The sequence below is a fragment of the Lynx canadensis genome, chromosome A2, assembly GCF_007474595.2.
Source record: "Lynx canadensis isolate LIC74 chromosome A2, mLynCan4.pri.v2, whole genome shotgun sequence".
Classification (NCBI taxonomy): domain Eukaryota; kingdom Metazoa; phylum Chordata; class Mammalia; order Carnivora; family Felidae; genus Lynx; species Lynx canadensis.
The window spans coordinates 50,025,036-50,050,509 of record NC_044304.2 but is presented as its reverse complement, the minus strand read 5'-3'; the positions used below and the strand labels follow the sequence as shown (position 1 = coordinate 50,050,509).

Here is a 25,474-nt window from a genome sequence, read left to right as displayed (position 1 = left end):
GTAGGAACTTTTTCAATCTCATGAACTTGTGGAAATCATCTAGGCCCTCACTATTCCAAGCGTGGTCTGGGGGCCAGCATCCCCTGGGAGCGTGTCAGGAGTGCAGAGTCTCAGGACCAGCCCCAAGCTTCCTAGATATATTTCTGCAAGTTGTCTAGATGATGTATGTGCTTGTTGAAATTGGAGGGGCACTGGTCAGGTCTGTGGGGTCTTGACGATGGCTGCAGGTATCATTATCTGAAGAGTTAAATGCCCATGTCTGGTGATTCTGATCCTGTAATCTGGAGCTTCTGATCTGGGGTGAGGCCTGTGCATGGGAACTTGATACGGGTCTTTGTAGTGGGCAGCCAGGGTGTGACCTTGTGCAAGTTACTTGCTCTCTCTGGATGTTGTCCTTCTCTGGGTGCCTCACCCCCAGGGTTGTGTAAAGCTAGTCTGGTTCTCCCTTCCAAGGCTAAGAGCCTTCAGCTGTTGGCAAGAAGAGAGGACTGTTTTTGTGCTCCCCCACAGGCCTGCAAAGGATACATCCCAGGCCACTCTGAGGGAAAAGGAACAACTCACACATGAAGACAAGCACTGTGGGAGTCCTGAATGATAAGTCAGCCTTTGTTCAGAAGTGGGGAGCCCAAAGGGAATCATGAACGACCCTGTACTGGAATTGGAAGGGCCCTCAGAATTCATAGAAACACTTCTATCCATTTCATGGAAGAGGAAAACCGAGGCCCAGACAGTTTTCACTTCAAGATCACATAAGTGATGCAGGAGCAGGTTTGGAACCTTAGTTATTCCTATCATTTCTATAATATTGCCCTCTTCTTACCCTGTCTTTGAAATTCAGGCATGACTAACATTTACAAGGACAGGACAACAACCATTTGGTTGGAGGAAGCTGTCTTACCAGTTTCTGGGTGACTCCAGGGGGGGCCCACTCATAGGTGATGGTGTCAAAGGTGGGATCTTTCCCAGTGGCAATGGGATTGGTCATGATCATCCGATTCCTCTTGTAAATCCGGATGCCGTCCCCGCCTTTCACTCGGGCTGTGAGGGTGGAATACTTGGAGTCCATCAGCAAGCGGCCAATTTTCCGATCGTCTTCCAGCTCAGAGCTCAGGCAGTGGTCCTCATGGCTGCATTTGCATGACTTGCATATTTTCCTGGGGTGGGGGGCGGTAATCGGGAAAAGTGAGATCAACCTCCAGAGAAGAGGAGCCGTCTCCTGCTGGTAGCATCTGCCTTTTTGAAAGCAAGTTCAAGGCTCAACTTTAGTAACTTGGAACGGCTGGCAGCAGATGAATGGTAATGTGAGACCAAAAGGACTTTGGGATTGGGAACTGCTTTTGGGAGACTACCTATCAATCCGTCTGTCTGTCTGTGGGGAATGTGGGATATGACTTCAGCTGGTCAGAAGAACAGCACATTTTTACTCATGGTGGCAGCAAGGGCTGGTTCATTCATTAAAGATGCTCAAAAGCAGTCTTTATGACCTGTAGGTTGAACCTGGCCCACAACCTGATTTTATAAATAAAGTTTTATTGGAACACAGCCATGCTCATTCATTTATATATTGTCTGTGGATGCATTTGGGCTACAGCGGCAGACTTGAGTAATTGCAGCAGAGACCATTTGGCCCACGGAGCCTAAATTATCCACTCTCTGGTCCTTTATAAAAATGTTTGCTGACCCCTGCTCTAAGGAATTATTGAAATTGTCTCCCAAGATTCATGAGCGTTGGAGCTTCAGCAACTGTGAACTCTTTAGCACTCATACTGAAGTTAGAATACAGCTGGAAAATTTCTTTAAGCAACTTGTGGCTGGGACCCAGGGGAAAGAGAATGAGCTAAGAAAACCCCTTGGGCTGGAGAGATTGATATTCACTGGCAAGGCTATGTTGTGAGGCTGCGAGAAGGAAAAGCATCCTAGGGAAGCTTCACATTCACTTGAAAGCCTGACACTTCTCTCTGACAATGAAAAACAAAAGCATCTGGCTGCCTTGTGCCATGCTGTTAAGGTTGTGAAATCCAGAGTGTTCGCGGTGTAGAGGAAAACCTCTTCCCTCCCTTTCTGGCTTGTCACCTGAGGTGTGCTGTGACTCCTGAGGCGTGCTGTATCTCACTTGCTCCCATGCATGAGACTTAAGAGCTTGTTAAGTAAAGCAAGCAACGTCGGAAACTGCAGCAGGGATGGATGGGGCAGGCCCAAGCAAAAGAGGTGTCACTGCAGTAGCGTGGGCGCCTCACAGCTAGGCATGCCTGAAGGAACCCTCCTTTTTTTCTCTTCTAAACTCAGGAGATTGATATGTTCACCCATCTATCACAAATATTGCCTGGGAGGCCTGCAGGAGCACACCTTGATAGTCTACCTCAGTGGTTCCAAACTAAGGTCAATTCTGATGCCCAGGAGGCATTTGGCAATGTCTGAAGACACCTTTGATTATGGCAATGGAGTGCTACTGGCTTCTAGAGGGTAGAGGCCAGGGATGCTGCTAAACATCCCATAAAATATAGGATGGCCCCCTCCACCGCAAAGAATTATCCTGCCCCAAACATCAGTGGTGCTGAGGTTGAGAAACCTTGTCTAATATAAAGTGAGGAGGACCCAGCGCACCCTTCCAGGAGCCTATAGTTGGAGTGGGAGAGGGAAAGCAAATCAGATGGAAAATGTAACATAGAGTAAGGTTGGGCCATATGAGAGTCACATATCCTCTGGGGTGGTTCCGCTGGTCTGGACCAGTTCCCCCAGCATGTAAGTATGTGGCACATGGAAAAAGGCTCAGTGTGGGGAAACAGTGGGTTACAGAAGGTGAAACGAGTTTCTTCAGTGCAAGGCTGATTCTTGTTTTTAACGCACTAATGTACAGCGTGACTTTAAGTCAGGGAAAATGCAGCGTTTCCAGTGTTATTCAAGGAGAAGCTTGCAGCCCCAGTCCACGTTCCGTGGGCTATAATTTGAGAAATGGTAAAATTGTTGATCTCAAGGATAATTCCAGCACTACAAAAGAGAATATGACCCTAAAGATGACGTGGGGCAAAACCAAGAAGTCTTTTCTTTTTTTCTCTGTTGCTCGTGTTTTCAGAATTGGGGCATCTTACTCATGATAAATATTCTCTTGCCTCTCCCTTTCATGAGCTAGACATGGAGGAGACTGCTTCCCTAAGGTAGGGAATAAACCACTAGTTTACACGTAGGGAGTGACAGCAGCAGAGGAGGAAATGGAAGGAGGAAGTGGAAAGAAGTGAGGGAAAGCCTAGTGTCCAAGTGGACCCTTGGACCCCCAATGCCTTCCATGTGTGGAGCTGGGTGGGGAGGCTGAATTTGCTTATTTGGTTAATGTAGACTCTCAGGATGCTATTAGAGATGTGTGGAATGCAAAACACCTTGAAATGGAAAATGTTGACGGATATGAGATATTCTTTGACATTATGTCAGTATTATTTCTCCTTTTATTCATGCTGTCATGTTGCCAGGTATTGTTGCTGGGACACCGTAAATGAAGAAGACACCCCTCTGGCCCCACTCTACTCTTTCCAGGCACCCAGACTGAAGAGGGCACGGACACACCCAGGAAGATCCCCAAAGGTGTTAAAATGGCCATTTCTGCAATCTCTCCTGGGCTACCTGGAATGGTGGAAGAGGCAAAGCCTTGGAATGTAATGCCAGCCTCAACACTAGCCCCACACCAGCCTGTTTCCAACACCAAATTTCCTATCTGACAATGAGAGAGTTGGTCTACATTAGGGGTTGGCAAACTACATTCCATTGGCCGAATCTGACCCATCACCTATTTTTGCACAGCCTGTGAAGAAGGGTTTTTACATCGTTAGATGGCTGAAAAAATTCAAAAGAAGATTACTATCTTGTGATACAAGGAAATGATAGAAAATTTGAATGTCAGTGTCCTGAAATAGAGATCTACAGAACATAATCACATTCATTCATTTACACGCTTAATGGATGCTTTCATGCTACAAGGACCAAGTTGATTGGTTATGCCAGAGACCCTATGGCTTGACAAACCTAAAATGTTTACTAATGGGCTATTTACAGCAAGTTAGCTGACCCCTGGTCTATTTGATGAGTTTTCACACTTTGCTATGCATCCAAATCACCTGGGCAGCTTGGTAAACTTGGAGATGCCCTCCCTGGCCCCAGCTAGTCAGATGCACTGGTCAGGAGCAGGATCTGGTCATGGGTACTTGTAATCCTGTTCAGAGGTAATTCGGATGCACATCAAAGTGCCAGAGTCACTAGTCGGTCCCTTTCGGGAATTTAAGCGGCTCTGGTTGACTTTCTCTAGATTGTCTGTCAAAAAGCAAAGGAAGCCCAAATCTCAGGGCACAGTTATCTGTGAAGATCCACTGCCCTGGGCAGAAGAGGCAGAGGGAACAATGTAATTCCTGCAGCTGGTATGGAGACAAGACCTCATCAGAAGGCACGTCACAATGAGGAGACCAGGAGAATCCATTGGAGAGTGACCCCTGAAGCATGTACAACTTTGTAATTTGAAGCGCCTGTGTGGTCTGTCTCCCATTTTTCATACTGTGTCCCTGCTTCCCTCAAATTGCGGGTTTTCTCTACTCACTGGAGTCAGTAGACATTAAAAAAAATAAAGCTATTACAATAAAGATAATGTAAAAATATCTCTGCATGCAAGGAAGAGACTTTCTGTTGGGCTCTCTCTGAAAAGCCTGAAGTCCTGGAGGCATGTTTCCCACTGCCCTGAAGGGCAGTTCGGCATCCTGAGGTTGTCTCGGAATGCCAGCAAGCCCAGCATGTCCATCTGGGAAGTGGGAGGCTGCAGGCTGCTGGGGGAGCCTCCCCTTCCATTTTCATGATATACTGGTTCTGAAAGTCTGCTCTTGCCTTCACTCCATACTGTCCTCTTCAAATAACTCTACCATCTGTGCGTCTAATACCATTCTAATTCCATTAACCATGTCAATCACAAGTTTGATTACAGACAACTTGCCTGAAACTATGGATTGTAAAGCCAGAAGGGGAACCAAGAGCACACTGACTCCAATGCTCCTATTTATCAGATGGAAAAGGTGAGGCTTACAGAAGGGAAGTGTTTGTTCAAGGTGAGTGAGCACATGAATTATTGTTTGAGGGAATTGCTCACTAAACCAGGCTGGCTGCCACTTGGGTCATTTAAATAAATTTCTAACTACTGACAGTGTGAAAATTGGAGCATAAAAATGGCTTTATGTAGCTTCCCTGCTAAGGTTCTGGGACCTCACTGCTCCAGTGTGGCTTGAATTTAAGTCCCCATTAAAGTGATTCAAACCAAATACAATGCTTGCTATGGGGGATCCGAGGCTGCAGCCTGCATTTCTCAAGGATAAATTCACTGGATGTTCACGTCCTTTGTAGAATGGTGGGGGAATGTAGGGATTACAACAATGCTGAGACTCCTTGCTTACAGTCCTGAAGAACAGGGCCCAGAAGTGTCCTCCTGCCATAAACAGCTAGAAAACCAGACAGAATATGTTAAATGACCCTGTTCAGATGTCAGACAAGAGGCAGCAAGGGGCTGAACATTGAGAGGGGGAAACATTATTGACTGAGTCAGGGGGTGCATTCAGGGAACATTATCCCTCCCCGCTGCCCTAAGGATTCTGAAAGGAGGCATCCCAGCTGTCCTTGGAGAGCTGATGAGGAGTCAGCATTGTTCCGTGACACCCTGATGGCAGGTTCAGCACCAAGGGGGCGGAATGATAGGGAAGCTGACTCCTCAAGGCCAGAAAGAGCTCTAGTGGCCAAACTAGATGCGTGGGGCATTCCCCCAACAGGAAGTGTGCTAGCTGTAGGAGGAATCTGTGCGGGGGATACAGTGGGGTTTGGATGACTTTGAAAGTCGCTTGCATCCAGAAGACCACATGAGCTCCTGTGAGGTCAAGGACTGTCAAGGAATGGAGTCAAGGAACAGTCCCATGCTTCAAAATCTCACGACCCACAGTACTACTGTAGAATGTCTAAGAGCATGGAGTGGGGTTTCAAAAAGACCCAACTTTGAATCCTGGCATTTAGTAGCCATCCCCTCCCCACCCCTGTTAGCCAGCCTCAGTTTCCTGATATGAAAAATGGAGACACTGAGATACTAACACCAACTGCTCAGGATTGCTTCAATATTCCAACGTACAAGATTTAGCAATGAATGTTTTTCTAACTGCCATCCCACCATGGAAATCAACAACTCTGAGACAAATACCTCCCAAATTTCACTCCTGCTCTGAGTGCCCCAGGAACCCCTCTGGCAGGGGGATCAAAAGCTCTACCTCTCTATCGTGCCCTACAGAGGTTAGCCTCTCTCTTCCAGGGCTGCCAGGACAGTCACACAGGCTGTGTGCCCTGCACAACTCCACACAGATGCTGATGGGAATAGCGCCTGGGGGCTGTGCAGTGTGAGGTCTCCACCTCTGCTTTTCAGATTCCTCAATAAAAAGAGAGAAAGAAACACTCTACAGTTCCAAGTCCAGCTGGATCTCATGGCCCTCCCTCACGGATATGAATGTAGCGCCTGGTTTTTAAATACTGTGGACACAGTGACTTTTATTTCTGGCCCAGGGGTACTCTGAGATCCAAATGGGGTGACGGCACTGTATGGGGAGATCCACCACATGCACCAAGCCCAAGGATAGAGCAGTCCAGAGAGGACGAGGCACCAACTAACATCTGCCCACATCTGCCCAGTGCAGTCCTTCGTGGGGCCAGCTTGGTGGTCTCCACCTCAAAACGGTGCATGAAGCACTAAGCTCCTTCCTCATCTTGGCTCCTAAGGGCTTTTCTGTCATTTCTGAATGAGGCCAAGCAGGAGTGCGTTCACTCTGGAGCCAGTCCTCCCTGAAATGCATGCATCCTAAGTAAGCAGTCCCAGCAGAGAAGAATGGCTGGGGTTCCCAGAAAGGACAGCCAAGAAGTGCAGGCAGGCAGAGCTTCTCCTGACAAAGTCTGTTACCTCCATGGATGTGGCTCGAAGCCCGAACACGTCCCCTTGCATCTCAAACAAGGCACACCTCTTGCTGACTGCTGCTGGCCCAGGGACATCTGGAAAAGGAGACAGAAAAGAGGGTGTTTCACTTCCACAAGTCTTGGATCGGGGATGCTTGACCTCTAAAAGACTTGGCATGCCAGCAAAGGGATTGTGTGGGGTTCAAAGGGCTCAAGATGAATAAGCCATCAGTTACTGTTTACCAAGAATGGAGAAGACCAGCCGGGGAAGTGGCCATAGGGCAGGCAAGTGGGGAAGGGTGGGGTCCTTGCCAGTAAAAATGGAATGAGGCGGGGGCTTATTGCTGGCCTTTCAGTGCTGTCACGAGCCACCAGGGCTGTGTTGAAAACCCTCCGCTCCTCCCTTTATATTCATCAGCTCCCCTGGTCCACTTGTCACTGGAATGGAATCTTCCAGTGAGTGCCTCCTCTCCCTCATTTATTTGTGATTTATTGATAGGGTGTGATTAAACCAAAGCTACAGGCACAAACAAATGCGCATGCTGCCACGTGTCTATCGCTCAAAGCATAACTTAAATATTTCACTAAACCACGGAAAATCAGGAGCATTTGAAATCTGGTTGTCCTTTGGAAGGAGAACACCCGGCACAGGTTTTACTCTTTGTCACCAGCCGCTGCCGATGTGTTGAGACCTGAATGACTCTCAAACGGGGTCTTCAAATCAGCAGCATCATGGGAAGCTTGCCAGAAGCACAGACCCTCGGGCCCCGCTCCAGCCCTTGGAATCAGAATCTGCACACCAACAAACTTCCCGGGAGATTTGTATGACATTAAGATGGGAGAAGCCTGGGGTTAGTGTATGGATCTGCTGGCTGAGAAACTTCCCTAACTCTCAACTGGGGGTGGGGAAGACTTGGTGGCAGGTATGCACACGTACTATGATTTTATCAAGAACAAGTCCTCATCAACTAGTAAGATAAACGGATAAGCTCCTCATTCAACAGACATTTGATTCATTTAACCACTAATTTAGTATCTACTGTATGTCAGGCACAGGGATACAACATAAGATTTGGGTGTGCCCTAGGAGTACTCGCAGACTAGGGGGGGATGAAGAGAGAAACACATACTTATCACCTGCTCCTGGAAGGGGTAAGTTTGAGGCAAAGGAAGCTGCCTGTTGTGTGGCAGAGGCTGGACTTTGGAGCCTGGGAGACCAAGATTCCCAACCCAGCTTCAGGACTTACCAGCCATACTGGCCTTGGACCAACTGAGCCTCAGTCTCCTTACTTGTCAAATGGGTACAAAGATAATGTATGCAAAGTGCCCATTCACATGAGGTACTCAAGATGGTAACTGCTGTTGTTTTGCACACAGAGTTTAGGTGCCCAGAGGAAGGTGTCAATAAACCTGTAGGGGAAGTCCAGTCAGGCTTCTTAGAAGAGGTGACTCTGGATGGGGGCTATGCAAAATGAGCAAGCAGAAAGGGAGAAGGGGATTCTTGGAAGAGAAATGTGTGAGGGCAAAAAGATATGAAAGGGCATGATGGTGTGTAGGGGGGTGTCTTGTATTCTGAGCACCCCTGTTTCCTCTTCCTGCTTTTAAGCAGGAAAAAAAAGGAGTGAAACTTGTGAGTCCACCCTCACTGCTACTGTTAGAATCCAGAGAAGTACACGAAAGGTCACAGTTATTCTTTACCAGATTTCTCTTCCGTTGCTCAAATCTTCCCACAATGACACCTAGGTTTCACACCCCCCACTTTGACAACTGCGGTTTGCACCATATCTTCTCATACTATGCTGTTCTGTAAAGTTTCTTTTTAATGTTTATTTTTGAGGGGAGGGGTGTGGGAGGGGCAGAGAAAGAGATGGACAGAGGATCTGAAGCAGGCTCTGTGCTGACAGCAGTGAGCACAAGGCGGGACTCGAACTCACAAACTGTGAGATCGTGACCTGAGCTGAAGTTGAACGCTCCACTGACTGAGTCACCGAGGTGCCCCCATACTATGCTGTTCTTATACACATTCACAACTTTGGAGAGTAAGAGCCACACTGCACATATCTAAAGGGCATCACGTTCCGACTTGTGCCTGTTCAGTGCTAGATTCGTGTTGAAAATTGAAAACAAGAGCATGCTCACCATCAAGTCATCGTCCTAAGCTGCAGAGCTTTCACTCACACGTGGAACTTTACTCTCTAAGACCCTGGCATCTAAAACCTTGCAAACTTTCATCTCTCCTTTCTGCCTCCTGTTACCTTGGATTCTACTAGTTGAAATGCAGCCATCCTTCCGCACTTAATGTTTGAGTGATTCAATGGTTATTTTGGAAGGTATACAACGTATGAATAAGGCTTCATTGTTGGATTGTTTTAGACCCAGAGGCAGCAAAACCTGGAAACAGAAGAGCTAGGTGGAAGCATTTCATAAGTGGCAAAACACCCTGCGTGTGAGCATTGCCATTCTTCTAATGAGCGGCAGATTCAACAGTCATCCTATAAGGGGATTAGACCTGATGCTTGGCCGGCAGGGCTGAGCTGCTGGCTCAGGGTCTGGCTAGAACTAGTGATGTAAGGCAGCACAGAAGAGCACGGGCCTGCGGCGGGGGGCTGGCTCTATGGTGCCAGCTCTGACATTTATTAGCTGTGCGGCTAGAGGCGACTCATTTCCTCGCCCCATCTAAGTTGCTCCCCTGTAAAATGAGAAAACTGGCCTGGATCGAGGTTGTTGGAATTCTGTTACCCAGAATCCTCTTGTATGATGTGTTTCCAAATGGTGGATGGCTCTTCTGCTGGACCTTGGCAAGTAACTGGTCTTGCAGAGTTACTGTGAGGGTTATGTGGGTTGCTGCATGGAAAGGGCTTGGCATGCACATATTATGCACCGAGTGTTTGTTCTTGTTGTCACTGTACCTTGTGTAAACCGTCTGAGAGACCCTGAATCAGACATTCTAAAAACAATTCTTTTCCCAGCTTCAGAATTCTAGAGAGCTTCAGAGGAACTACTTTCTAAGCGCATACCTCATAGACTTTCTTACTGTCTACTTTGCTTCATGCGTGCAAATGTTGTCTCTCTGACTAAGGGGAGGAGGCAGACAGTTGGCCTTAGCCTTCATCCTGCTAGTGGGACAGTTTCCATGGTGACAGAAGTCCGTGGGAGAGAAAAATAGATGGCCTTGCAAGGAAGCAGCAGATTTGGGCCATCAGGACACACTTGCAGCCAGTTTCCTGGCTGACTGCTTAGCACAATAAATAGCCATTTTGTCCACTGCGTGTCATTTATCCAGGAGCCAGACAGACCTAACTATCTGGGACACAGAAAATGATGATCCTGTTTATTGAGGGTAGGAAAACACCAAGCAGAAACAGCGTTTCAAACAAGACATTCTGGTTTATAAACAGTAGGTTTCTCCGATGTGGACTCGGTCTCAGATGGAAGATGGCCCAGTGGCTGCTCACAGTGGTTCACAGTAGCTGAACACAGAAGAGCTTAAAAGCAGCCATCACTTTAAAAAATGGGTCCCTGGAATGTAGCATGTACTCTAACCCTTTTCTTGAGGGGAGATAAAATGTTTTGACAATTTTCTTTGGCTCTGGAGGAGTAGGATGTTGTGGAACTGAATCTTGTCAGGGACTTGAAAGGACTTAGCTAGGCCAGGAGCCATGGGGGCACAAGGGCCACGGGGCGCAAAGGGCAGGGGGCCACAGGGCCTTCTCCTCACTTTGAGCATTTCCTTCAGGTGAACCGCCAGGGGAAGTATTACAGGGAGGAGATGTAGCCAAGAACAAGGCAGGACGGGGATGAAGAAGGGAAAAGAGGACATACAATACGAAGTGTAGGAGTGAGGATTTGGGATTAGAAAATGCGAGTTCTCCTCCCATTGTGTAACTCGGTGTTCTCCTCTGAGAAATGGGTTTTCCCTGCCCTTTCTGCCTCCACCAGGCTGTAGTAAGCCACAAATCAGATTAAAAGGTTGTTTGCAAAGTAAAATATTTACCATTGTTAAAAACAAATTATCCAAACGTTGAGCATGAGGCAGAAAAGTGGGTGGCACATCTTCTCAGTATCATATGGTGACAATGACCTTGGCCCTCACTCCCCACCCCCATGAGGATTATCTAGACAAATTTACTTTGCTTTACCCCAAGACTTGGTGCAGTCACGTGTTAACTTACAGATTTTTTGTCCAGTAAAGATACAAATACAAGCAGTTTTTGTCTTTTTGAAACAGATAACCTTAAAGGTTATGGTTTATTGTCCTGCTGGACATTAGCTAGTTATGTACCTAACCCATCAATCTTGTCCTAACATTGAAATATACAGCCCTTCAGATGCTTTATGAACTGGCCTAAATATCTTACTGATTACTTTATTAACTAATGAGTTGAGTAAACTCTTTACTAAGTTTTATTGTATATTTGCACAAGAGTTGTGATTTTATGTTTTTGAAAATTTTATCTTAACACCATCACATGCACTCCTGACTCTCCATGGGTTTGCTTTCTGATTTGGGGTGTTCTGAATATTGACACTAAATTCTGTTTCAAGTCAATTACCCTGACTTTATTTTTACAGGTAAAGTCTCTGAGCATATGTGTTCTTTGTTTTTTAAGTTTTATTTATTCTATTTTGAGAGAGAGAGAGTGAGAGAGAGAGAGCAGGTGAGGGGCAGACAAAGGTAGAGAGAGAATCCCAAGCAGGCTCCACATTGTCAGCTGTCAGCACTGACATGGGGCTTGATCTCATGAAGTGTCAGATCACGACCTGAGCCAAAATCAAGAGTTGGACGCTTAACCGACTGAGCCATCCAGGAGCCCCTATAAGCATATGTGTTATTAAAAATTATTAGCCAACATGCTGTTTCTTAAAAACAAACCTTTTCCTCCCCACCAAGGAGAGAAGGTAGAGTCAGGGTAGTGAAGAGTGGGGTGGGGTGAAATTATGAGAAGGCCCAGAAAAGAACTGCCATCAACAGGAAAAAATGATTCCAGCATTGACTCTATTGCTATCAACAATTCCCAACTATTAACAGCTTGACAATCCATGGATTGATCTTACTTACTTAAGCATTTTCCTGAACAATTATGATGACACTATGAAGGATAATCATTATTCCTAAACAACGGAGGATGCATGACAGACTGAGAAAGGAGAAGCAACTTGTCCATTCAGAATGGTCTGTGCTGGAGCCCCTATGGGGAAGGGGGTGGGTCCCCTCACTCTACCTTCATCTGTACTTCAAGCCAAAATGTTATAGTTTTCCTAATGACTCTGACTGTAGCTAACATTTATTGAGTAGACCTCATGTGCCAGGCATATGCCAGGCATATTCATAATATTTATGCTTGACAAGCCTGTGAGAGAGGTACTGTTAGTGACTTCCTTTTCAGATGAGGAAGCCGGCCCAGAGAGGTTCAGCCTCTTCTTCAGGATCTAATGGCTAGCAAGTGGTGAAGCCAAGAAGTGAAACCAGGCGGGTCTTACTTCAGAGTTGTGCTCTCATCTGATCTGCTCTGGTACTTTCCGTCAAGGATATAGCACTTGACAGTTTACAAAGTATATTTACATTCCTTATCTCACTGGGTTTTCACAACAACCTTAGGATGTGGACACTTTGCATTTGTCTCATGAAAAAAAAAAACTGAGCTCATAGATCTAATGGGATTTGCTGCTCAGGACATAATTCATACTCATGTTTTTGGAATCCAGACCCTATGATTTCCTACCACACTAGGAGTCTCCAGACCTCAGACGGCCTCCTACAGGTCTAGCCTTGACTCTGGGCATTAGGCCAGTTGGATCCAAACAGGCGGGACAGTGTGTCTGTAGGAGTTGGGCGGGTGGTTCCAGGTTAGCGTTGGGGGCAGTAGTACAAGGCCATGATCACATTGGTCTCAGTATTTTTACCATCCAACTCTGTTCTGCTAAATAAACTAAAGTATACATGTTCAAGGCAATGGACAGGCTTTGAAGGCAGCTAGAGAGGCAGTGGTTGGAGGAGAAAGTGAATCAGAACCACAGGCAGTGCCTGTAGGAGAAAAGCACCAGGGTATTGGCTTCAGTTGATTTATCTGCTCCCTCCCTGGAAGCCCAAGTGAGGGGCGAGAGGTCACTTATGTTTAGTACCAGACTGGGGAGCTGAGGCTCACCCTCCAACCCAAGGTCTGGAGATGACTGGACAGACAGTGGCTTGGGGGACAACATGTTGAAAACTGTCTTCTAGAAACTGTTACCACTTTAAAAAAAGAACAAAATCATAATAACTAAGGCAAGAGGCAAGTCATTTTGGGGTTTATTCTCAAGTATTTCCTTTTAAAAAAATTTTTTTTATGTTTACTTATTTTTGAGAGAGAGAGAGAGAGAGAACTTGTGTGAAAGGGAGAAAGGCAGAGAGACAGGGAGACAAAGGATCCGGAGTGGGTTTTGCACCGACAGCACAGAGGCAAATGTAGGGCTTGAGCTCACAAACCTTGAAATTATGACCTGAGCCGAAACTGGATGCTTAAGCAATTAAGCCACCCAGGCACACGTATTCCCAACTCCTAATAATTTGTTTAGATCAAGGATACTCACACCCATCTCATTTTGAAGTTGAATTAAGCCACTTTAAGAGGGATAAATGTTGTTGAGTGTTAGATGTCTCCATTCTCCTAGAATGTGGCCCACTTCACCAGTCCAAATTTATCTATTTTTACTTCCATATCATCTACTATTTCTACCCAGATTCTCTTTCCAATCACTTGAGCCTCTGGAAGTTCTCTGAAATATACACTGGGGTTTGTTTTTTTGTTTTTTTGCTCAGGCTTATCAAACCTCAGGGAGCTTCAGCCCCACCTACTCTTTTGAGACCAGCTCACGTCGCATCTTTTCCATAAAAAAAATAATCAGTTGCAGCTGGAACGACTACTAGGCCTTGCAGCCTTCCAACCACTGTGCTAAGCCCAAGCTCAGGCAAATCTTACACCGCCTCGTGGTGGTTCTCGAGGTGTGGACCCCCACACACCTTGGAACTTGGTAGCAGTGCAAATCCTCAGTTCTCACCCCAGACCCACTAACTCAGTTACTTGGTGTAGGGCCTAGCCATTGCTGTTCAAGCCCCTCAGGGGATCTGCATGCACAGCTCAAGTCTGACAACCACTGATCAGGCTGTGCATAAAGGAACTGAAGGAAACGGATGGTCTTGGTTTGCCCCAGACTGAATCAGGGCTTGAATGCAGGACTTTTAGTGCTGAACCCAGGAATGCTCTGGACAAACCACAAAGAGTTGGTCTCCCTAATTAACACTATTCACAAAGGTCAAATTAAAGTCCTGGTGCTTAGAAATAAACCCAGGTCTCTCAGAATCCCCAATCTCCATTTTAATTTAACCAATGCACTACAGGCAATGCCAAGAAATGAAATTTTCCAGGTATTTTGGGGCCCTTACACTTACTTCTCAAAGAACCCATATAACTGTAGAACTGCAAATGCATTTGGTGCCAGGAATTAGAAAGAGTGTGCCATGACATTGTACTTTAGTATGGGGATTTGGCCTGGTCTGCATGTGTTTGAAATTAATCAGACACTCTGATTAGCATGAACATCAGCTGGGATCTAGCTAACAAGAAGACTGTGGTGTAGCAGGTCTGGGATGAGCCTTATATTCCGTAGTTCTACCGACCTTCCAGGGAAAGCTGATGCTGCCAGTCCGGGGACCACGCTTTAAAGAGCAAAGGGCTACATCAGCGGTTCCCAACTTGTCTACACAATAGAATCACCTGGAGATCTTTTAACACTTCTAAAATCCCAGCTGCATGCCACTGAAATTTAGCCATAATTGCTGGGGACGGGCAACAGACCTCAGTCATTGGGAAGTTCTCTGGAGGAGCCCAATGTGCAGACAAGTTTGGGAACAACTGGGCTTCCCCATTGTACCCTCAGCCACTACAACTTGGACTCTGTGGCTCTCAGCTCATTGGAGAGAGACATCTCTTCCCAGACCACCATTCCCTACAAGGTGAGATTTACAGCATGTCTGACTTTTGTTATTTCATTTTGGTTCCTTCTTCCCTGGCATAAGCCCACCTCACAGGCATTCATGCCAAATGCAGTAACTCTCTGAATAGCCAGACAGAAGGGAGACCACAGCCCTTCCTCTGCTTCTAAATTTCCCTGGCTGGATGACTTATTGGGTGACTCCCACTGATGTTGAGATCCTTTGCCAGGCTTGAGGTCAGGGTGGTCCTCCCTAAACCTGGGGCCCAAGTGGGGACTGAGAGGTCCTGCTAGACAGAGGGGCCCAAGCTGGGACACTCAAGGCCCAGATGGTTACAAGCTGCATCGTGGAAAGTTGTTTTCCCCACCCCCCACTTGAGAAGTGTGATCCTTTCAGAGACTGACCTGGCTGGGAAGTGTAATGGGGGCCTTATATTTCATTGTCCCACTCAAGAACCCCATGGCCTCGACAGGGTCTGAACTTCTGTGTTTTTTCTTTTTTTCTTTTGAAGCTCTCCAGTGATTGAAAGAATGAGTTGCCAAATAGCCTTACAAAATCTTAACAGAGTAATGAAATCAATACACTTACTAGTACAATAACTGTCCATTCTTAATGTCAGAGTTACATTCGTCACCCTTCCTGAACATAAACCCTCCTGGTGACATGTCCTGTGTGCCACCAGAGGTAAAGACTGGGGCCCAGAAATCCAGGGATGCTGGATGAACAACACAAACTCTTACATTAGGGTGACTTTGGGCGTTATTCCATATTCCATATACATATATATATGTATATGTACATATGTATACATATACATATACATACATGTATATACATATATATACATATATATACATATATATGTATATACATGTATGTATATACATACATACATGTATATACATATATACACACATATATATGGAATATTATATATAAAATGGGCATTCCCCATCTTGTCCCCTCCAATCTTAGGCACAACTGTTGCCCTGTGTTGATCTCCTGCCTCTCTCTCCTCCCTACTGATACTTGTACTCTGGCTGCAGAAGCCTCAAGCCAGGGCTTCAGTTTGTGGCCAAGAAAACCCTGTTTCCCCAAAGAGGAGATGAAAAAGTGGGGTGTGTAGCCTGGCCTTAAGGTGGCTGGCTTCAAATATGGTAGAGAGGAGTGAGCAGAAACTTACTTATTCAAATTTCCATTCTGCACTGACTGACCTATGCTCTCTATAATGCCATGCAAATTAGCCATGGAAACAACTTAGGATAAAGTGCCTCCTAAAACCACAGCAAGTCTCACAAAGGCAGCAACAAAGACCTTGTCTACATCAGAGGTCATATCTGGGGACACAAATATTCCTCAGGGGATTGTGTGTGTGTGCATATGTGTACATGGATGTGTGTGTGCAGATGTATGTGGATATCTGTGTGGGTATGTATCCACATACACTGTTTCTTCTCCATGGTTGTTCCTTGGGCGTTCCTAGTCTTCTGTCTGGACAAGCACAGATGTAACGAAATCACTTCAACTTAGATACCCTTTTCCTGAATTGTGTAATAAGGATAAAAATGCATAGACTAAACAAATTGAGATTAGCCCAGCTGATCTTGTACTCAGAATTCAATGGATGGAAAACTTGTTCTTTTTCCTTTTTGTTTTTAAAGCCCAATCCTATTTAAAGCAGCAGAAAAGGAAAACATTTAGTGGCTGATGAGCTGATGGCAGAAATGCTTGAGTTGTCAGTATTTTGGGGTATAGATCTGATTATCTTTCCTGTTAAATGGTTTGTGTGTATTAAGTTGATTCCTCAGACCAGCTGTGGTTGAGAGTTAGTCTGATGAATTTAGCTCATGTTAGGAGTGTCTGGTATCCCAAATAAAGTTTTGAACAAATGCCCAACAAAAGAGCACTTTTTACTCTCTATAAGAAAAGTTTTTTTGTTTTTGTTTTTTGTTTTTGTTTTTGTTTTTGTCAAGATGGTTTGTCCAGGCTTGACTCTACGAGAATTTGTGTTTGGGACAAAATACATCATGTTCTCTTTACTATTCTTCCTCTCTCAACACATGATATTTAACAGGTAAAATTAAGTTGAAAGCAGGGCAGCCAGCAAGGAGAAGAAAATTCACAGAATCCCAGCACATGCTCTAGAGGGTGTGAAAAGTCATCAGGATGCCCGGCGATCCCAGCCCATTGGGGTGGTGAAAGAAGCTTTTCGCTCCTCTGTCTACCCTGCCAGCTTCCCCTGAAATGGGTCCCAATCCATCTGTTGAGTCTCCTTGATGACCATGCCCCTGGAGTAGTTCTGGAAACTGCCACCAGTTCCGCCCATTACCTCTTCAGGAAGCTCTCCCCTCTCCTGTCCTTTCTAAGCTCCTAACCACCACGTATGACCTGTTAGACACCCATCCACACGCATGCACACACACGTGCACACATCCACACATCCACACACGGCATGCATATCCATGAGTGCGCACGCACACACAGCCCTGTATGGAACATTTTCTATACTTGTAATCACTTGTTTGGTTCTGTCTTCCCCTCCAGGGAAGGAAATTATTGGAGATTCCCAAGATTCACATGTGTGAACAAAAAGGGTTAATCTAGCTATGAAAACTGAATAGAAAAGCAAATCCATATGGGGGAAGGGAAATGTGAAATGAAAGCTTTCTCTGTTTAAGACCCTGCTCTTGCCTCCCTTCCTATCCACCCCCCGCCCCCCACCTCCTCTTTGAGCCAACCGTCACTGATTTGAGGCTGGTTTCAGAAAAACAGGAATGCCCAGACCCAGGGCCATGAACAGAGTGGGCACACGGAAGCCTGCCTTTGGGGTAGCTGGTTCTAACACTGCAGCCCATCCAACAGCTGACCCCATCCTTAACTGTCTGCATCCTGAATGTCTCCTCTTGATTAGAACAAGTTATTGCAACCATTCTTTCCCGTTATCAGGCCTGGTTGGCTGCGTCTGTTAGTAATGTCTACCTCTTACCACATCATCACTTGGCATAATGGAGCAGGCACTGTGAGTGCTCCGCTAGCCAAGATAGGGGATTATCTACCCCCTTTTTCTTTTACTTCCATCTGCCTTTTGGGTAATTTTACTCTTTTGTATTTTTAGCACTTTCATCAAAAATAGGCAAAAAAGCGATAAGACTCAAATCAGTACATTTTCCAAGGGTTTGCGGCTCTTGGAAAGGCCTGACATGAGGGACCTTTGGACAAAGGAGCTGTAGCAATTGCATGAGACGATTCACATGGCTGGGCTCCTTTCCCACTTGGCGATGGCCGGAGCCCTTCAAAGTGGGCAGTCTCGAAATATTTGCAGAATAACTCTTCTTTCAAAGGTGATGGGGCTGGGGTCACTTTGAAAAAGAGGAGTACAGAACAAGGCAGAAAGCTCCAAATCCTAAAACGAGTGCTCCATGGCTGGATGATTGCATCTGAAGGCAGCGCATGGAAAACGCTGGAAGTTGTCAGGCCCTGCTCAGGACTCTGCCTCCTTTGTCGAACATTCCTTTGGTAGTGCAGAAATGATGGTGACTGAAGGAGAGAGGTAAGCAGCCTGTGTGCTGCCAGCTTCTTGCTGACAGCTCACGGGTACATGTGGTTGAATCCAAAGCAGGTCCACAAATTTTACGTGTAAGGGACCCTGCTGGACTGAAGTGATAGGATTTTCAGGCTGAACTAATATTTTCCTTTGACACCAGCTTCCTTTGGACTGCCCAGTCTAACATGAATAGTGAATTGCACAAACGCAGACTGCCAAAACCACTCTCTCCTGTTTTTGAGAACTGCCTGGTTTTAGACAGGTCAGCCCATTATTTGAGGGCACACTGCTTAGTTAAAATAGTCAGTGGGGGGAGGGTCCTCCTGCCCTCCCCCCCCACTCCCAACATCCAGACTTTTTATGGATCTTTTGAGACCACTAGGTTCCCAAAGTATGGGCGTTGTTTTCATTGACTGTGAAAGGGATTCCCACAGGGCAAGAGCTGACCTGGCATTTCTTGCCAAATTGTTTGCAGAGGCTCCAACATATCTTTTTTAAACTTGTCTTTTTTTCCTTTCACTGATAGGCCCTGCCAGTTCTTGGGAAGATGTAAGTAATGCCACTAGTTTTGCTAGGAGCCAGAAGCTCTCCAACCCCCTTGGGAATTTTATCAGAGATTTACCAAGTGGCTTGAGGGAAATTAAGATAAAATAAAGTCCTTGTAGGGTTTCTTTACTCTCCTCTCCCCCATTTCCTAAATGAGAACAAGCTGTTGGTGTCCCCAGGCCTAATACCTTCAGGCCATACTTGGAAATTAAAATCTAAGTGGCTTCCTACTTCTAAGGTTTCAGCCCTTAGTAGACTCCTCTTCAAGTATAAAACTCTAAGCTTGAGGCCAGCAATACTTAGTTATTATACCTCCCCAGTTTTTATAAGACTCCTGATTTTAGCGGCCTGATGTCCTAAGAATTTTTTCCTAAAAGGATGTTAATTGGGTGTATGTGTGTGTGTGTGTGTGTGTGTGTGTGTGTGTGTATGTGTCTGAATTCTTGCAGCATTACTGATCTAAGGATAACACACTTTTATTGGAGTTAATTTTGGAAATGGAGAGACTTAGCAAACCAAGTTGGAGAATTTTTAATCTTGCTTATCCGAATCTTTTTTTTTATTTTTTTTTTTTTATTTTTTTTTTTTCAACATTTATTTATTTTTGGGACAGAGAGAGACAGAGCATGAACGGGGGAGGGGCAGAGAGAGAGGGAGACACAGAATCGGAAACAGGCTCCAGGCTCTGAGCCATCAGCCCAGAGCCCGACGCGGGGCTCGAACTCACGGACCGCGAGATCGTGACCTGGCTGAAGTCGGACGCTTAACCGACTGCGCCACCCAGGCGCCCCTTGCTTATCCGAATCTTAACATTGTAATAGGGAGTGTGCCATGTAAAAGTACAGCACTGTTATTAAAAGTCTGAAGGCTTTGCTTATGCAAATGACTCCTGCTGGGAATCACACACATAAAGTCTCAGGTTAACTTATGACATTGGAAGCATGGAGACACGCACATTTCCTTCAGCCAACATTGGTGCCTTGATGTTAAGAAACCACTTCCATTTTACTGGAGTGCCTTTACCAAGAAGGTTTCTTGGTTTAAAACAAGTACCCTTTCTTATAAATGACTTCCCTCTTCTTTTTCTTCGCTAGCATATGTTTTTCAAACTAATATTAAATATATCTTCAAATACTTAATCCTCTCCTTGACTTTCCCTCTCCATAATGCATCAGTTGTATATACTTTATATAGTGGAATTCTATGTTTAAGAAAATCTGACACAAGGAAATCATAGTCTTAGAAATAAAAACACTTTAAGGGCATTTAGATCAAGTTTTTGCAAGCTAGTTTTATGAAACAGAAATCAGCACTTGGTCACTCATCTTGCAAATAATTCATTTTCAAGGTCTCACCTTTGCAGCTCATTTAACACAATCAAAATGTAGTCAGAACTATGGAAACCAGGTCACTTTCCAGAAAGTTATCTCTTGAATAAATTTAGGATTATTCATTTAACCATATGCCCCAGGAAAGATGATACATTCCTGTATACCTCTGAGTCTGCCCATATGCAGTTCCTTCTGTGTGGAACATTTCTCTCTCCCCTCACCTAACTCGTATTTGTCATTCAGGTACCCCTATCATAGGGTCTTAGAAAACCCTGTATCTTATACTTCTTTGTAGCACTCATCATGATTATTACTTAATCCTGAATATAACTCTTCAATGACATTCTTTCCTGCTAGACAGAAAGCAATATGGAGGCAGGGTCCCTGTGTGTCTAGTTTATTGCTCTGTCACCAGTGCCTCAAATTCTGCTTTGCACATAGTAGCTCCTTAATAAACATGTGTCTGACTAGCTTCTTTTATAACACTTTCATTTTTGCCTTCGATTAATGCTTCTTCAGTGTTGCGTTAAAAGCTAATGCGTAATAGATACCCTTCCTCTGAGGCTGATGCCTGTAGGAAGAGTTGGGAAAACAAGAATCAACCTGATTTCCTGTAGTTTCCAAGATTCTAGCCTCCCCTGGTTGCCCAACCCTTCTTAACAGCCCTCCCCAACTGCTTCCTCCTCCCCTCTACTCTAAGGTTCCAGCACTTGTTCTTAATGTTTACTTAGTTTTGGGAGAGAGAGAGTGAGTTGGGGAGGGGTCAGAGAGAGAGGGAGGCACACAATCAGAAGCAGGCTCGAGGCTCTGAGCTGTCAGCACAGGGCTGGAACTCACAAACCATGAGATCATGACCTGAGCTGAAGTTGGATGCTTAACCAACTGAGCCGCCCAGGTGCCCCATTATAGCCTCTTGATTTTCAACATGCTTTTCTCTCTTATGCATTTGTCTATTCAAATGGCTTCAGTATTCTCTCCAGCTCTCAGTGTTCCCTCCATGAGTGCAGCTCCTGGAATCTCTTCTTGGATAGGCTGTTGGCACTCCCACCTCACCTTCTTTGCTACCCAAACCCACTGGTTCTCCTATCTTTATGGTATTCCTACCCATCCAGTCACCCAGACCTGTGGTCTGCATCTCAGTCAGTTGTTCAAGGCAAGTAGACATGGAAAGAAATGCTCTTCTTCTTGGGCAGAATCCAGCTTTTCCTCTTTGAGGGGCCCATTTCTAGTGTGTGCCATTGCTTCCATGGTGTACCCCAGAAGATAGGAGATGCTCTCATGATGGGAGAGCCACTTTCTGACCTTCTGAAAGGTGACTCACCAGAGAGAGAAAATCCGACTTCTCTAGAGCAACTCAGACTTAGCAATCTCGGGCTTCTCCATGAAACAGAATACACACAAGCAGTGGGAAACTGAAAACTCAGGCCAGCCTGTGAGAGTCATTCAGTTCTACAGACTTTCAATGGCATTTCTGGTCTTGGATTATTGCTTTGGAACATCGCTTTCTCCATTCCTGCCCTTGAATTTGCTGGTGGAGCAGCAGGGGACACCATTTGTGTTGGAGCTGAACCCAAGCCCTGACTACTTTATCACTACACATGTAACCCTGGTGAGCAGTTTCTGCTCTCTGAACCTCGATTTTTTTCACCTTTAAAATGGATCATAATTCCTACCATCCTCATGGGGCTATTGTGAGAATCAAACATGATCATGCATATAGGATGTTGAGAAATTTGTAAAGTGCTGTAGAGATCAAGGGTAATCCAATATTAGATGTTTATGAAAGCCTATGTTCCTCCTTTATGAATTCTGTCCTCAGTATACCTCCTGGGTGATTATTATAATTTTTCTTTAAACAAATTACTTAAAAAAAACTTATTTCTTAAAAAAAACATTTTAACCCTAAAATATATTAAAATAGAAGGTAAACTGGGGCGCCTAGGTGGCTCAGTCGGTTGAGCATCTGACTTCGGCTCAGGTCATGATCTCACGGTTTGTGGGTTTGAGCCTCACGTTGGGCTCTGTGCTGACAGCTCAGGGCTTGGAGCCTGCTTCAGATTCTATGTCTCCCTCTCTCTCTGCCCTTCCCCCACTTGCACGCACGTGTGCATGCTCTCTCTCTCTCAAAAATAAACAAACGTTAAAAAGAATTTAAAAAACAGAAGGTAAGTGTAAAAAATATGACAAATATAAAACAACATTATTAAATTCTAACTAGTGCTATTGACTTTTAAAAGGTCTGAGCCTGAGCACTACTCTCTATCATTACTCATCTTTCTGGAACCCTGCAAATGTGTTACATGTAGATAAGAAATGGCATAGAGGGCAGAGGGAGAGCTGTGGATTGACTCTCCTACATTTAATTCATGTTCATCATCTAGCTATGTCACCAATGCAATTTATTTAATCTCTCTGAATCTTAGTTTACTCATCCGTAAAATGAGATTTCTATAAACATTAGGAAAAAACTATGTAGCACAGTGCCTGGCACATGGCCCATGTTTGATAAATGCAGTTAATATGCCTGGTGCAAGAGCAAAGCTTCTAATTTAATCCCTCCTATCAAGGGCAGAACTTACTGAAATCTTTTGTTTTTGGTTCTGAGGAGTATGGAGTGAGTAATACAACTGAGGAGAAAATTTGGGGCCATTTCTCTACTAGCAAAGTAAGGAGGTGAGTTAAAGTGATTAACTGGACCACCCAGATTTTAGAAAGATGGGGAAAATATCAACCAGGAAAGCAATTTCACCCAACAAGACTTTGAATAGACTTATCCACTCTTTCAAAAGAGTGTTCATAGTGGGGGTGCCTGGGTGGCTCAGTCAGTTAAGTGTCCCGACTTCTGCTCAGGTCATGATCTTGTGGTTTGTGAGTTTGAACCCCAAATCGGGCTCTGTGCTGACAGCTCAGAGCCTAGAGCCTGCTTCGGATTCTGTCTCCGGCTCTTGCTGCCCCTCCCCCACTCACACTCTGTGTGTGTGTGTGTGTGTGTGTGTGTGTGTGTGTGTGTGTGTCTCTCTCAAAAAAAAAATTTAAAAAAAAATTAAAAAAAAGAGTGTTCATGGTGTCAAAGGCTAGGCTAAAATTATAAAGCACCAAGAGGTGGAGATAGTAAGAATTTTTTAAAGAAAGGAGTGCCAAATCTAAGTTTTTGGGATAAGAAGAAATATGATGGGTCCAGGGCCTTCTCAGAATTTCTTGTACTTCAAAGAGTACGTACTTGGCAATGATTCTGCTGCTTTCCTGAGTTTGGTCAACGTGGCTGAGGGAAGGCAAAATTCTTAAAATCCACACAGATGGAACTTTTCCACTGGCCCTATTTTGGTATAAATATTCATCAAGGACTAGAAACTTAACATCGATATTGGTCTGAGCTCTGAGTGGTTTGGACTAAATTTCAGCCAATTTTCAGTTGTCCCTCTGGCTCTTGTCTCTCAGGAGGGCCAACTCTGCTGAGATGTGGCTGCTGTTGTCCAGAGCACTGAGCCAACTGCCTCCCCAGACCATGGAAATCACTGGAGTTTTTTCTCAAGAGACCTCCAGCCAGAAAGAGGGGGCCTCAAGGATCAGATGAAAGTTCAAGTCAGTTGTTTGAAGAAGGGAAACAAATCAAGGCTTGGCTCATCCACCATCCTAAAACCAATCCTTTCATAGGCGAGCCTGCAGGAAGATAATAAAACTTGGGACCAGACATTAAAAATTCAGTTTGGTTTGGAATGGTGCCTTCCCCAACCCTCTCACTTTCATTTCCTTTTCATCTCCAGATTCTTCCTAAATCTACCAGAGTCTCCCTCCCATGTCTCTGGCTCTACTCCTACCTTGTCAGTTCTGATCTTGGCCCAGGAGTAAGAAGGTTTTAGAATAAGCCCCATGGTTGAGGATCCCGCTGAGGGACGCTGGTCTCACCTACTCTTTTCCATGTCTGTCTTGTGTCCTCTGCCCTCATGCTCTCTTTCCTTCTTTCTATCTCCTCAAGATTCTTCTACCAGTTTCCCAAAAAGGTTGTATCATTTTATATTGTCTCTGGCAATGTATGAATTCTAGCTGCTCCACATCCTCGTCAACACTTGCTATTGTCAATATTTAATTTTACTACTCTTCTGGGTATGTAATGCCATATCATTGTGCTTTTGTGTTTTTCTCAGGAGTAATAAGGTTGAATACCTTTCCCTACACTTATTAGCCATTTAGACATTTTTTTCTGTGACATGCTTGTTCAAATCTTCACCTATCTTTTTTTAAAAATTGGACTGCTTTTAAAAAATTGATTTAAATGGGGTGTGCCTGGGTGGCTTAGTTGGTTGAAAGCCCAGCTTCAGCTCAGGTCATGATCTCAGGGTTGGTGAGTTCGAGCCCTGCCTCAGGCTCTGGGCTGACAGCTCAGAGCCTGGAGCCTGCTTCTGATTCTGTGTCTCCCTCTCTCTCTGCCCCTGCCCCACTCATGCTCTGTCTCTCTCAAAAATGAATGTTAAAAAAAGGTAAAAAAATTTGATTTAAAGCAGTTATTTATATATTTTGGATACAATCTCTTGTCAGATATATGCACTGTGAATATTTTCTTTGTGGATTGTCTTTCACTTTCTTAGTGGCATCTTTTAATGAAAACAAGTTATTATTGGTGACCAGCCTTCATTTTTTTTTTTTTTAAAGGAGGCTTCATGCCCAGCATGGACCTCGATGTGGGACTTGAACTCATAACCCTGAGATCAAGACCTGGGCTGAGATCATTAGTTGGACACTTAACCAACTGAGCTACCTAGGCGTGTGCCCCCTTCATATTTATATTTTGAGCATTCCTTCTAGATGGTAAAGTCACCAGGATATAAAATTTAGACTACTTTGTTACTGTTCTAGCTTTCCATATAGTAAGCTATGACAACTTTGCAAATAATTTTAAAAGCTTTTAAAAAAGATATTACCTCTGTTTATCAAGGTTTTCTTCTTTTCCTCCTTAGCCTTTTCTGATTTCTTATCATATCCCCACACCTCCGCCCTTTATAAATCAGGTACTTTGTGTATAGACCAGTGCTGATTTTTCATGAGTATTTAGGACACAGGTTTGGAGTTCTTAGTGCTTAGAGTTGCCTATCCCCTCCTCTTTTGCCATGTTTTTCCACTTTAAAAGCTATCCTC

General features: G+C 44.9%; 1 protein-coding gene across 1 annotated transcript in view; it reads right to left on the bottom strand.

The window, feature by feature from the left end:
• LMCD1 (LIM and cysteine rich domains 1) overlaps nucleotides 1-25,474 on the bottom strand; it is a 57,880-nt gene that overhangs the window by 21,077 nt on the left and 11,329 nt on the right. Inside the window, exons 2-3 of the mRNA XM_030307294.1 lie at nucleotides 6,956-7,044; nucleotides 899-1,154 (exon numbers count right to left, since the gene is read on the bottom strand). Of these exons, the coding sequence (XP_030163154.1) occupies nucleotides 899-1,154; nucleotides 6,956-7,044 (345 nt within the window). The remainder of the gene's footprint in view (nucleotides 1-898; nucleotides 1,155-6,955; nucleotides 7,045-25,474) is intronic.